Source organism: Microcaecilia unicolor, chromosome 2 (genome assembly GCF_901765095.1).
Source record: "Microcaecilia unicolor chromosome 2, aMicUni1.1, whole genome shotgun sequence".
Classification (NCBI taxonomy): Eukaryota; Metazoa; Chordata; class Amphibia; order Gymnophiona; family Siphonopidae; genus Microcaecilia; species Microcaecilia unicolor.
Genome location: NC_044032.1, coordinates 588,961,020 through 588,974,764, shown reverse-complemented (window position 1 = coordinate 588,974,764; position 13,745 = coordinate 588,961,020). Strand labels below are relative to the sequence as shown.

The 13,745-nt window shown below is 42.4% G+C and overlaps 1 protein-coding gene across 1 annotated transcript in view; it reads left to right on the top strand.

The window, feature by feature from the left end:
- Positions 1-13,745, top strand: part of GALNTL6 (polypeptide N-acetylgalactosaminyltransferase like 6) — a 1,035,585-nt gene that overhangs the window by 999,335 nt on the left and 22,505 nt on the right. The window contains exon 10 of the mRNA XM_030192221.1: positions 12,783-12,899. Within this exon, the coding sequence (XP_030048081.1) occupies positions 12,783-12,899 (117 nt within the window). The remainder of the gene's footprint in view (positions 1-12,782; positions 12,900-13,745) is intronic.

Below are 13,745 nucleotides of genomic sequence, written 5' to 3'. Positions count from 1 at the left end.
AAAAATCCATTAAGAAATTCCTCCAGTGCATTCATGATGGTAATGTAACACAGGTTATAGTTTGGGACATATTTACATGAACTACAGTTCTCAAATTAATTGCTGCAGTCTCCTTCATTAAAATAAATTTGGCTACACAAATTAAACTAGAAAAATGAATTAATAAATTAAAAACTATACACAAAAGACTAATTCAAAATGTATCTGAATGAAATTGGTTAGCGCCAGAGGAAGGGTACGTGTAGACGTTTGCTAATGCAAAATATAGACTTTACCTTATTAAAATTAAACCAACACCATTATGAAACCCTAATAAAATGAACAAATTGTCTTTCAGATAGAAACAGTAAATAAGTACAAGTAACACTAACATTATATTGGTCAAGAAAGATAAAATGCTTGAAAGAGTTGCAGCTGGTGAGAGCATGGCTCTGCATTGGATAAGTGCTGGTACTTCTCTAAACCCTTATTGCTTAAGTTGTAGAGTAGATTGTGTGCTGGAAATCCAAATGTTAAAATTTCAAAATGCAAAGCTTCCCAGTTGGGGAATTTATTTTTCTCACCCACCCCAATATAGATACTTGCCCCCTTAGAGGGCTGGAAACCCATTGTGTCCTTGTGACTCTGGGCAAGTCACTTAACCCTCCATTGCCTGCCGCATTGAGCCTGCCAAGAGTGGGAAAGCGCGGGGTACAAATGTAACAAAAATAAAAATAAAATAAAAAAATTGTGTGCATGACTGGCTTCACATAAATAGATGCAAAATCGCTTTAATGTAAAATTTAAAAATAAATTGTAGGTCATTGTCAGATGTAGTAAACAAAAATAAACCAAATAAATTTTAGGAACCTAAAATTATCATAAACTAAAAGCAATTCCTGCAATGAGATAGGGGCTGCCTGTTCTGTTGTACCAGACGTCACATGAATGAGTACCTGCATGCTAATGGGAAGTGAAGTGTATGATTTCAACATCCAGTGAAAAGAACTCCAACCCCAAAGAAAACAAATCTGATCTCTGGAAGCAAGAAAGGTAGACTGTGAGACCACCATATGTGAGCCCTTACCTTAACAGGGAGGCAGATGTAGGCGGAGGTCCAAGGCACAGGCTGTGAGTGAAGTCAGGAACAAGCTGGAGTCAAGAATGACAACAGGATGCATAACAGAAACCAGTGACCCCTATGTACACAGCATGTACATATACAGTGCTGCTTAAGTCAGTAGCACTATAGAGATGGTAAGTAGTAATAGTAGGTACTCCCATGTAACTGAGAAGGCAACAATGCACAGGTCTAAGGGGACTGAGAATCGAGGATATAGAACCATGAAATCAAAGTTAGCCTCCATGGCTCTGTAGGCAGAGGACACACACATGACAGTGAGGAGCAGTATTTGAGTCCCAAGGCCTGACAGTGCTCCCCACCTAGTAATGATGATAGCCAGGAAATCCACCTGATTTTAAAGAAAGACCCCCCCCCCCTTTTTGAAAGTGTGTACACAGAGGTTCCAAGAATATAGTCCAAACTATTTTGGCCCTGACTTCTATGAGGAATGATGGATGATTTTAGTGAGTGGTCTACCTTTCTGACCAATATTCAGCCCACATCAGTCAGCATTTCAAGACTCAGATATTCAGCACCAAGCTGTTGTCACGGTCGTGCCCTGGTTTCAGGCTCTCAGTCATCTCGCCCCCTGGTGGCCAGGTCTGGTGGCTGCATTGGATTGTCTGTGTGCTGTTTCCCGTTCCAGATTTCAGCCCAGTCCAGTCCGGATCTTCTGGCCTGCCAGACTTGCTTGTCTTGTTTGAGCCTGCACAGCACCCATAGCTGCCTGGTGATTGCTGCAGCTGAATCTCAGCTGCTGCTAGGCTTATTAGCCATTTGGAACCTCTCTGCTTTGCCTTTGCATCGCCTAAGGCCCTGGTTTGTTGGTGCTTGTTGCACTTCTGCCTAGTTTGGCTTTTATTCTAGTTCTTGTCTGATTCTGGTTAGTCTGTGTGTAGTTTGGCTTGGGGTTTGTTTGTTTCCTAGTCTTGTTCCTTGTTTGTCTTTTGTGTTTAGTTTCTGTTTGTCTGTGTTTCTTGTTCAGTGGTTGCCTGGCAGCTTTCCGTTCTGTCTCATGTTTGTCAGTGTTTGTTCCCTGATTTAGTGACTGCTTGCAGCTTCCAGTTCCTACCCTGTCCTGTAAGTCCTGTCGGCCGCCTGCAGCCAGGGGCTCAACTACTGGGGAAGGGCGGCTAGTGCAGGTGAAGTCTTGCTATTCCTATCTGAGATCTGTCTGGTTCCTGGTGTAGGGTGATTTGCCTGCCACTGCCGCTGCTCGGCAGTGGTCCAAGGGCTCACAAACCTAGTTCCTGCTTTGAAAACCTAACAGCTGTCCCAAATACTGGTGCTGAATATTCGGTTCTTCAGTGGCCACTGGATGTTATTTAACGCTGGTACCTGGATAGCTATCCAGGCAAATTAGGACAGCTTTTTCTCTTACCTCTCTTGTACGGTCTTTGCTCTGCCCCCGGTCACCCTGGCGCTATCTGAATAGTTTACTCCTATGATCTGGGAATTGGTTTCACCTAATATCAATCTTCTAAAACATTAGAAACCTATTCAATATTATTGCTATTACACTCCTTAAATAATTTTAAAATTGTTGTTGTCGGTGTTCAGTGATAGTGACACCCGCCACTTAAAGAAAGCTGTTAGCAATACTATGCACTGCAAGCCAATGGAACCATTATCGCAAAAGAACCCTCCACCTACTACCCTTAAACAGGTCAGAGCTTCAAAAAATGCCAATTATTACTTAATTTAAATTAGTCCATACAATGTCCATTTCAAAGAAATTATACCGATGCCCAAAACCTGTTGTAGGTCAAATACTTATCTAGATACTTCTGGGAACACAATTTGTTTCTGATGAACCCGTTCCATACCAGAACTTTTCAAACAGCTTTCTTTATCAGTGTGGGTCCGTGCAATCAGTGTCCAAGTGAGTTAACTCCACAAAATCCAAAAGACTGTTCCCGACATGGAACTATGTTTCACGGTGATATGCATCTTCAGCAGAACAGTGCTACAGAAATAAAAACTCTATCAATAACATTCAACTATTCATCATATAAGTACAATAATTTCATACAAACACTGTTTCCTTAAAAGTTACCTTAGACAAACACTCATGACTATTGTAGGAAGGGCAAATGCAACCTGCCTCACTTCCAAACTGCTCGAACATGCTGACGCATGCGCTCTACTGCAATAAACATTTATCTCCATTCGCTGATTGGCATATGCACCCCCTATTGCAAGACTGACTATTCAATCTCTCTGTTTAATCCTCTAGAAAAGACAGTAAACAAATCTTTGCTCCTTTTGAACTAAGTCCGCTGAAATATCACCTCCCCAGGTAAATAGACCTGCAATAACACAATAAATTTTAAATCATTCTTCTGATGTTTAAAATTGATCCCACTAGTGGCACTTCATGCTTCCGCATTCTTAAATTACTAAGATGTTCCGCTATTCTTTGTTTTATTTTGCACCGGGTTTGACCTATGTACCATTTCTGGCAAGGACACTGTATGGCAGTGCTGAATAATAATCAGTATACTGTCTCAATGTAAAAACATTGCCCATACAAGGACTGATCACAGAGCTAGCTACTATAGCATATCTACAATACACACAGTTATTGCATGTTGTATGTCGTGCTATTGCAGAGCGCTCAAATTTCTTACTAAACACTTGTTAAGATCTCCCCTACGTTACGAGCTCTGGTATACATTAAGTGCTGCTGAATATCCTGCCAGCAGGACCAGCCTTAAACAGTGGCAGTCGCACAGGGCCCCATGTTCCTAGGGGCCCCCATGCTTAACTGAAGCGGCTTTACAACTGGCTGCTGATCAAATCTTAAAGCTTCTTTTCCCTTTTCATCTCCATCTTTCTGTCTCCTTCTCTCTCCCTCCCCTTCTCCCTTGGAAATTATGCTCCTCAGCACTGATGCACTACACTCCTCCAGCCGCACCAAAAGCCAGTCCTTACATCTCCTCCTTCTCACTTTCCTTCGCCATTTGGCTTCACCTCCTCACATGCATTATGTAGGTGGACATTGGCAGTCGCACCAACTTTTCCAAGTGCAAGCAAGCCAGGATCCTAGGAGACAATCACTCTCACCTTCCCAGCCAGGCTCCAGCCAACCTCATTCATAATCATATCAGCAGAGCAGAGGTGACAGGAAGGATCATTCATTGATTCAAGTCATGCCGGCACTGGGAATTAGCCTACTATCCCATACAGACTGCCTCTCAGGTACTGTGGAGAGGTAGACTGTCACTGAAGGTCTTTGCAGCCATTCTGCAGGTGAAAACAACATGGGCAGGAACAACTAGGGATCATTCCTGCCCCAGTTAGGCCACTAGACCAGCAGGGTTTAAGGTAGGCCGGGGGGGCTTACAGGTGAGTCTGAGAAGGGGGACTTCTCCTGTCGTGGGGGGAGAAGGGAGGGACAGCTCTTTCTGTTTAGGAAGGGACAGAAGGAGAGATGGAGGGACAGACAAGGCTCCTCGGGGAAGAGGAGGAGGGGCACAGCCTAAAATTTTGGTTTCAGCCAAAAATGCATCAATATTTTTGGTGGAAACTAAAACGAGTCCAACCACAGATTTCAGGCTGGTTTCAGTGCCAAAACCTAAATTTGGTCAGCCTCTATTGTAGACTTTGTAAGAAACTTCTGCTCTGACAGAGTTAGGAATAGCCTCTCTTCAAGCCTTATATGAAGAGCTTCCCTGATGATCTGATAAAACCTTTGGCATCTGCATGTTAACCTAGAAGTCACTAGAACCCTGGGCCTCATGAAGCTCTGATAGAGCCTAGAACAACAATTTTATCCTGGGAAGTTTGAGCTGATTCAGAATCAATGCTGCTTAGTAAATTCCCAGTATGTGACCTAGTCTTTGCACTTTTTAAAAGAGTAAATAGCTCATTTATTTTTACCCATTCCATTCAACTCAGGATTTTATAGACCTTTTTCATATCTACCCTTAGCCATCTCTTGTCCAAGCTGAAGAGTCCTAACCTCTTTAGCCTTTTCTCATAAGGATATCAATCCATCCATCCCCTTTATCATTTTGATTGCCCTTCTGTGTACCTTTTCTAATTCCGCTAAGTCTTTGTTGCGATGCATTGACCGTAGTGTGACACAGAGGCATTATGATATTATCTGTTGTATTCTCTATTTCTTTTTTAATACTTCCTAGTACAGTATTCTATCCTCAAGAAGTGCACATGGCTGATGTTCAAAAGAAAGTCTCTCGGTATTTTGTTCTTCTGTTTTTGACTCTTTTTAACATGGCCATGTCGTTTACGCAAGAAAGTGTTATTTTTGAGTCTGTGTTATGGTTCACCTGAAAGTGGTCTATAAACAAATATAAGGGGTAATTCTATAACTGTGCACTTCTATAGTACCTATAGAGCATCTGATAGGAACATATTCTATAAAGGAGGTAGGCACCTACTTTCATTTATAGAGAACCAGCATAACTGGGTATGTGCAATTTATGTAACTGCTTGCGCCTAACTGCCATAGATATGCACCTGCAGGCGCAATTATCTCAACCTGCACTACCCCAACTGTAAAGGACTCAAGTACAAAACTTATTATGGATCCAATTTCTCCTTCCTGGGCAGCCAACTGTGAAATGCCCTCCCCAAACCTATCCAATCAATCCATGACCATCTACCCTTCTGGAAAGCACTAAAAACCCATTTATTCAAGCAAGCCTATCCAAATGACCTAAACTAATGAACCAATCTACCTAACATATACCCAGAAGACAACGACATCGACCCAGACTATATCTCCCACCTTACTCCCTTCTCCATTGCCTATCTCTACCTACTTATTTATTCTGTTATACTTAATTTTTACTCTCTCTAACAACATTCTGTATTCCCTATTACTGTGTAAGCTGCATTGAACCTGCTTTGAGTGGGAAAGCGCGGGATATAAATGTAATAATAAATAAATAAATAAATCAGAGGGAATAACAACACAAAATGTCATCAGATAGAAAGAGTGTATCAGGCCACAGATGAAACAACAGAGCAGACTCAGAAATCAAAGGAAGCAATGTTTTATTCAAAACCTTACACAGCCCGTGTTTCAGCTGTCGCCTACAACAGGAGTCAGTCAGAAGTAAAGCATCGGACGTCACTCTGGAGTGTCCTTCTTAATAAGAATACAAAGAAACACGCAGAAGTTTCTCTACACGGCTTGAGAAAACAGTGGCAGTTGTTACGAAGGACTCTTCAGAATGATATCTGATGCTTTACTTCTGATTGACCCCTGATGTAGCCGATAGCCTGAACACAGACCATGTTGGGTTTCAAATAAAACATTGCTTCCTTTGACTTCTGAATCCACCATATTGTTTCATCTGTGGCCTGATACAATCAGTCTGCCTACAGATACGCACCTAGCATACAGTTATGTGTACACCTAACTTAAAATACATTTTATGTAAAATATGCACACACTTACAGAATAGGGTTTAGACAAGAGTCTTAACATTTACAAATACATATATGCCAGTACTCTAAATATTTATATGCATAATCGGCAAGCAAATGTTAGTACCTACTTTATAGAATTAATATCATAAAGTTGGCAGGCTTTTAAGTCTATAAGACTGTCTTAGGCCTCATTCATATCAAATCACTTACCCAAGACAGTTTTGGGTTTGGAAAAACAGATTTTTTAGTGAATGTGGTACTTTTCTGTCAGACCTACAGAGAGTGTCTTCAGATCATTTCATGTTGGTCCAGTAAAAGTAAAGAAAAGAATTGACTCAAATCAGGGAAGAATTAGCTCTAATAAAAAAATTGTTTTTAAAAAGACTCTCCCAGGATACAACATAAGACAATTCAGCAGGAAAACCCAGTTCAAATCTCATTGTAGCTCTGTGCGATCTTGGGCAAGTCACTTAACCCTCTATTGCCTCAGGTACAAACTTAGGGGGTCTTTTACTAAAGCTTAGCTCGAGTTATCTGCAGCAGAGCCCATAGGAATAAAATGGGCCCTGCTGTAGATAACTCGAGCTAAGCTTTAGTAAAAGACCCCCTTGGATTTTAAGCCCTCCAAGGACAGGAAATACCTAGCATATTTGAATGTAACTTACCTTGAGCTACTACAGAACAAATGTGTAAGTTAAATCCAAAATCCCATTCCCATCCCCCCCATCCCACAATGAATCAAACAACCGAGGAATAGGTGTATTACATTGAACTCTGGTGGGTACAACCTGTAACAGAGAGATAGCCACTGTAAAATGTCTTCTCTTTCTTGCTAATGGTGATGCTCCAATACTAGAACCCACATTGGCCTAGAAAAGAAAGGTGACACCCAATGTCCAAAAATCCCTCAGGCAATGTCTCAAAACAGAAAACTGCTATGCCTTGGAGACTCCATTATTAGACGTATTAATTTTGAAACACAATTCAGTGTACAGAAAAAGCTTTAAATGCCTCCCAGGATCCTTCAGTAGCAGGAACGCAGACCAAAATTTTAGTTAAATCAGAAAAGAAAGTAATGATACTAAAATTGATCTTATCCAACTAGGAACAAATGAACTAGCTAGAAACAGCACCTCTGCAGTGTAAACAGACTTCCAAATTTTGTGAGAGAGAGAGTTATACCCATTGTCAACTCTGTAGCATTTTCACAAGTTCTACCTGTTCATGAAAAGGGAGAATAGGGGCTGCATCAAACAAATAGGTTTAATACATTGCTCCAAAACTGGCACAAACAAGAAGGTTTTAGATATGTAGGTGGCTGGGGCAATAGAGGGAACAAAAGGCTATACTGTAATGATGAACTATATCTTTTTGTGCGTATGAATATATTTCGCCTTCCTTTTCATCCTGCTAAACCAGTCCACACAAATGGGATGTACAGTTGGCTTCTAGTGCCACTGCTGCACACCCAAGTTCTTCTTTGTTTACTGATATACTCCACCACTGTTGCATTGTCAGACATCACCTGAACTGCCTTTCCCTAAATCAGTAGAAGGAAATGCCATACACCAGTGGCATAGCTAGACCCAGTATTTTGGATGGGCCCAGAGCTAACTTGGATGGGCCCTTCCACAGCACAGCACTCCACAGTCATCTCCTTGCACCTCCCCTCTTAGTCTCTCCCACATAGTTCCACCATTTCCAGCATCTCTTCTCCCTCTTCTTCGCTTTCTCCATCCATGTAGCATGATATCTCCCTACCCTTCCCCTCCATCTTCCATCATGTTCCTATTCCATGTCTCTCCCCTCCTGCCTCCCCCCTGTGGTCCAGCATCTCTCCTTCTCCCCCACCCTACCATGGTCTAGCATCTCTCCTTCTCTCTATCCTGCTGTCCTTCCTTCCTCCTTCCACCTAAGATCCAGCAGCTCTCCCTCTCCCTCCCTCCTATTGTCCAGCAATTCTTACTCCCTCCCATCCACCCCTAGGTCCTACACTTTTCCTTCTCTCTTCCTTCCTTGCCTCCTGTTGACCAGTATCTATCTCTCTCTCTCTCTCTCTCTCTCCACTCCAGCCCTGGATCCAACATCTCTCACTCTTTCTTCCTTCCCTCCATCCCATTGTCCATTCCCTATCCTTCATCCCCTCTGTCACCAGGCCCGGCATCTGTCCCTCAGTCCCCACCCCTACCCCCAGTCCTGCATTTCCCCCTCATTCTGAACTCCCTCCCCACTGTCTACCTTACATAGTAACATAGTAGATGATGGCAGAAAAAGACCTGCACGGTCCATCCAGTCTGGCCAACAAGATAACTCATATTTGCTACTTTTTGTGTATACCCTACTTTGATTTGTACCTGTGCTCTTCAGTGCACAGACCGTATAAGTCTGCTCAGCACTATCTCCGCCTCCCAACCACCAGCCCTGCCAGTTCCTCATAGGGGTTTGCCAGCAGCAGTAGCAATTCTTGGCCCCAGATCTTTCCCTTTGCCGTATTCTACCCAGGCAGAAACAGGAAGTTGCATCAGAAGAGGAAGTTCAAGTTCAATTTATTTGATATACCACAAATTTTCCAAAAATCAGGGCCACAGCAAGCTATATATGGGAAGTGCGACCACGCAGGGTGCAAAGGAGGCAGAGGCGCCAAAATTGTACCCCATCCATTGCCTCCAATGCTTGGCCACAATGCAGTCAGTGAGACGAGAAAACTAGGGAGGGTGTTGCATTTGGTCCATTTCCAGCTCGGCACGGTCCTAAGGGGAAGGATACAGTAGAGGGAAAGTTCTGGGCCTACCTCAGGCAGCGTGTCACACCCCTGTGAAGAAAACTATGTTTTAAGGAAGACCAAGGGAGGGAAGAGATGTCAGACCATGGGGACCAGGGGCCCCCTGTAGCTGTGGGGCCCAGAGCAGCTTCTCTGTTTGCCACCCCTAGGTGCCAGCCCTGGTCCTCCCTGAAGAAAAAGCACCCCCTAAAGGTCAGCTTACTAAGCTGTGCCTGATATGCCTCCAGTTCCCATATGCCCAGCACTTCTGTCCTCCATGCATCCTGCACTGTGAGACTGTTCATGGCACCCACCCCTCCACCCCACACACACAGTCTTCATGCTGGCCACAGCTCAAATTCACTATGCTGGGACCAGGTCTTTCCTCCTCCTCCTCCTCCTCCTCCTCCGCCTCCTCCTCCTCCTCCTCCGCCTCCTCCTCCTCCTCCTCCTCCTCCTCCTCCTCCCTGAGCAATTTGTGTCCATTACAGGCCTCACTGAATTCAGATTCTTCTTTCTTTATATTGGAACAATCTTTATTGCCCTAGTCAGAGACCAAGGGAAAAAAACTGAGCCAAATCAAGCCTTACTCTCTCTTTTTTTTTGAACTAGACTCTGCCCGCAGGGCCCACTACTAGTATACCTCACTCAGTCAAAGCCTGCAAACTAAGCTCAGGGCAAGGAGACTAAGCTCCTGGCTCAACTGAGATAAGGTCCATGGACAAACCTCAGGAGCGAAGGCCCTTGAGACTTAGACTCGAGGGATGTAGACCATGGGCAGCGCCCTTGGAAGCTAGGCCTGTCTCCGGTGTCCTACTATACCAGCCCACCTACCATCTGTTGAAGGTATAGAAATACTGAGGGATTTCAGCTTCCACCAGCTCTTATATTGGTGATGTCACCAGAATAGATCAGTTTCTCTACCTTCATCTACTGGTTGGGAAGGGATACAACCTTTCATGTAGACTGATCTTGGAGGATGAAAAGGAAATGGAGTTAATTATAGATCTATTATGCATGTTTTCTTTGATCCAGGATAATTGACCTCTTATTTCCAGAATGGGTATGATGTGGGGGGGGAGAGGTAAGAATAACTTCTCAAGCTAAAGTCTTGTACCCATGTTGTTTAACTATCATTTAGCTGATATTTCCTTTGATATTAGATAGGGGTTTCTCACATGTATTGTGGACTTCAGTTAGATGGTTTGGTTGTTGTTGTTTTCTTTTCCTTCTTCCTAAATTTTCCTTGTAAATATTTAATATTACCATCATAACTGTGCCGTGCAAGTGTTATACTTGATTTGAAGATCATATAAGCATAAATACAAAATTAAAATTAAAAAAAGAAAACAAATCCTTGAAATCATTCCCAGCAAAGGCATTACAGTAGTGAAGAAAACAGAGACATCTTAACTCGCTCATCAACAGGAAAGAAAAGGAGAATAAAATTATAAATATCCAAAATACATGCAAGCAATCCAAAAATTACTGGAAGGTTATGAGCAGAAATGCTTACAGACTTGGGACAAAATTTATGATCTGAACACCTTGATGAAGGAAATGGACTTGGATACTGTGGCCATTACGGAGATACGGTTTAATGAGTCTCATGAATGAGTTTTCACAATACTGTATCTACCTATAACCTATTTAGAAGGGATAAAGAAGGCAGGAAAAAGAGTAGCTCTCTTAAAAAACAATATTAAAACAGCTGAAGTGCATGGGCATAGTGAGGAAGCACTGAGTATCATCTTTAAAAGAGAAGATGGTATTTCCATCCACATAGATGTAGTCTACAGTGATCTGACCAGTGTTATTGTCAAGGTGTGAGTGAAAGGAGAGGTGATAATACTGGGTGACCTGAATAAATGGGATGTGGATTGGAAAATTGCTCCTGCCCATGCCAGTTCCAATCTCAAAATGGCTCGCAAGACTGCTGCTGGAAGTCCTGGAAGCCATTTTGAGCAGGAGCAGGCCATGAGCAGGAGCAAGTGAGGATCACTCCTGCCCTCACTAGCCACCAGTGACTCAGAAGGCCCAGGAGGAGGCTGCCCCCAGGAGGAGGCTACCCCCAGGGGGATGGGTTCAAGAGGGGGGCTGCCACTGGTAGGTGGATCTAGGAGGGGGTTCAGTTTCATTTTTGGCTTCGGTGGCAGTCAATTTATTTATTTATTTATTTATTTATTTATTTATTTTGTTTGTTTGTTTGTTTGTTTGTTGCATTCAGATCCTGGTTTCAATCAGGCTGTACCCTCCCACTCACCTCTAGCAACTGCAGTTTTAGCCTCTCTCCCATTGCTCCAGAAGCTGCAGGCTACAGTCTCTTTCCATTGCCAGATGGATGGGCGATAGGGAGAGTAGTAGCCTCTTATTCACGCCTTCCCTGCTACTGTAATAAATAGCTTGCTGTACATCACCTTGAACATTTTATGAATGGGCAAATTTATAAATGTGTATAAATAAAATTCCACCACCTGGTATTCAAAGTGATTTAACTGGGCAGGAGAGGATCCTGCCTGGTTAAATTGCTTGTGGTAGTGGTATTCAGCAGCACTTGACCAGACAGTGCCACTGAATATCACCAATAACCCCGCCCCTGCATTGTCCGGTTAGTGCCACGGTAATCCGTGGGTGGAGCAAGAGCAGAGCCCAGAAGGAACCGGTACTTAACTGGTTAGCAATGATATTCAGACCGCTAATTGTTTAAGTAAGCAGCTAAAGTTAGGACAGCAAAAAGGTCTGATGTAAGTTTATGATTCTAAGTTCTGTCTCTCTCCAGCTACAGCAGCCTTTGTGAGAATTAATTTTCAGATCATGGAAGCTAAGCAGCTGAGGACTTAACTACATAAGCACTACCATACTGGGACAGACCAAAGGTCCATCAAGCCCAATATCCTGTTTCCAACTGTGGCCAATCCAGGTCACAAGTACCTGGCAAGGTCCTAAAACAGTAAAGCAGATTTTATGCTGCTTATCCTAAAAATAAGCAGTGGATTTTCCCAAGTCCATCTTAATAATGGCTTACAGACTTTTCTTTTAGGAAATTATCCAAACCTTTTTTAAACCCCACTAATCTAACTGCTTTTACTACATTCTCTGGCAATGAATTCCAGAGTTTAATTACACATTGAGTGAAGAAATATTTTCCACTGTTTGTTTTAAATTTACTACTTTGTAGCTTTGTAGACCTAGTATTTTTGGAAAGAGTAAACAAACGATTCACATCTACCTATTCCGCTTTGTCCAGGATGGAAGACATTCTGGAAAGATCATGTTCTGTGGGCTGCAGAAGGCAATGACAAGTATATCATGGAGAGATATTAGGCCACGATCACCAGTATCTTTTTCTGATATAGCACATACCACCACTACCACCTACTTCTGTGGGACCACATTACTAAAATGCCCATGGACCAGTTCTTCTCTTCCTCTCAAGAGTTGAGGGCTTTGCTGTTTCAGGAAACAGTTTGGTTTGTTCCACTAGCAATGTAATACTAGCTATGACATTTCTTTCTGTAGATTCGTAATGTGGCTGCAAACCTCTGCGTGGACAGCAAACATGGAGCCACAGGGACAGAACTGAGACTGGACATCTGTGTGAAGGATGGCTCTGAGCGGACATGGTCACATGAGCAGGTATAGCAGACAGTCTGTAGGCTCCAGTTCTTCACCAGCTCAGGCAGACTTTCTGAAGGGTGGAGTCATTCAGTACCGTAGAGTAGCTTCTATTGTTTTCTGTTTACTATTTTAAAAATCATCAGTCCCCTAATCTTATAGGAAAGAGCTTCTGGAAACTGATTCTTAAATGTAGCGCCCCCTCAGGTAAAGGAGAATATTGAGTGCCAAAGGATGAGGACAGCTGACAGCAGAAATAAATTTGAGAGAGCATCTCCCCTTCTTAAAAAGCTGCATTGGCTTCCAGTTTCCTCTTGTATAAATTTTAAAATTGCTTGTATGTTTTTTAAATCACTGGCAAGTCAAAATCCGGTAAGCCTTGCAAAATATTGTCTCTTATTAGCTGCTGGTAGGGCTTCTCGAGTAACACAGTTTTGTTCTTTGTTATTTCCAAATTGCAAAGGGGTGAAATTTAAGAAATATATGGATTCCTCTTTTAAATATCTGGCTGTGAAAGCTTGGAATGGATACCAACCTATATAAAATCTGTTTGTTCTTATTTTTTTATTTAGAAAACATTTAAAGACCTACTTGTTTTCAGATATGGATATTGATTGACTTGTGATGTAGTTTTAATTGAATTTCTCAGTAGTTATAGGAGGAAAAGACTTCAAATGCTAGGCTCTTTTTGTTGCGGATTTTTTCCGCTATGCCTTGCAAACTTCTTCAGTGGTCTAAAAAACCTCCCATTAATTAATTTTTTCTTTATTTTTTCTATTTATGCGATCTTTGAATATTTTTTTCTGCTCTTTAGAAATTGTATGTGTATTATGAACTTCTTTATTTCATTGATTCTTTAAATTGAAA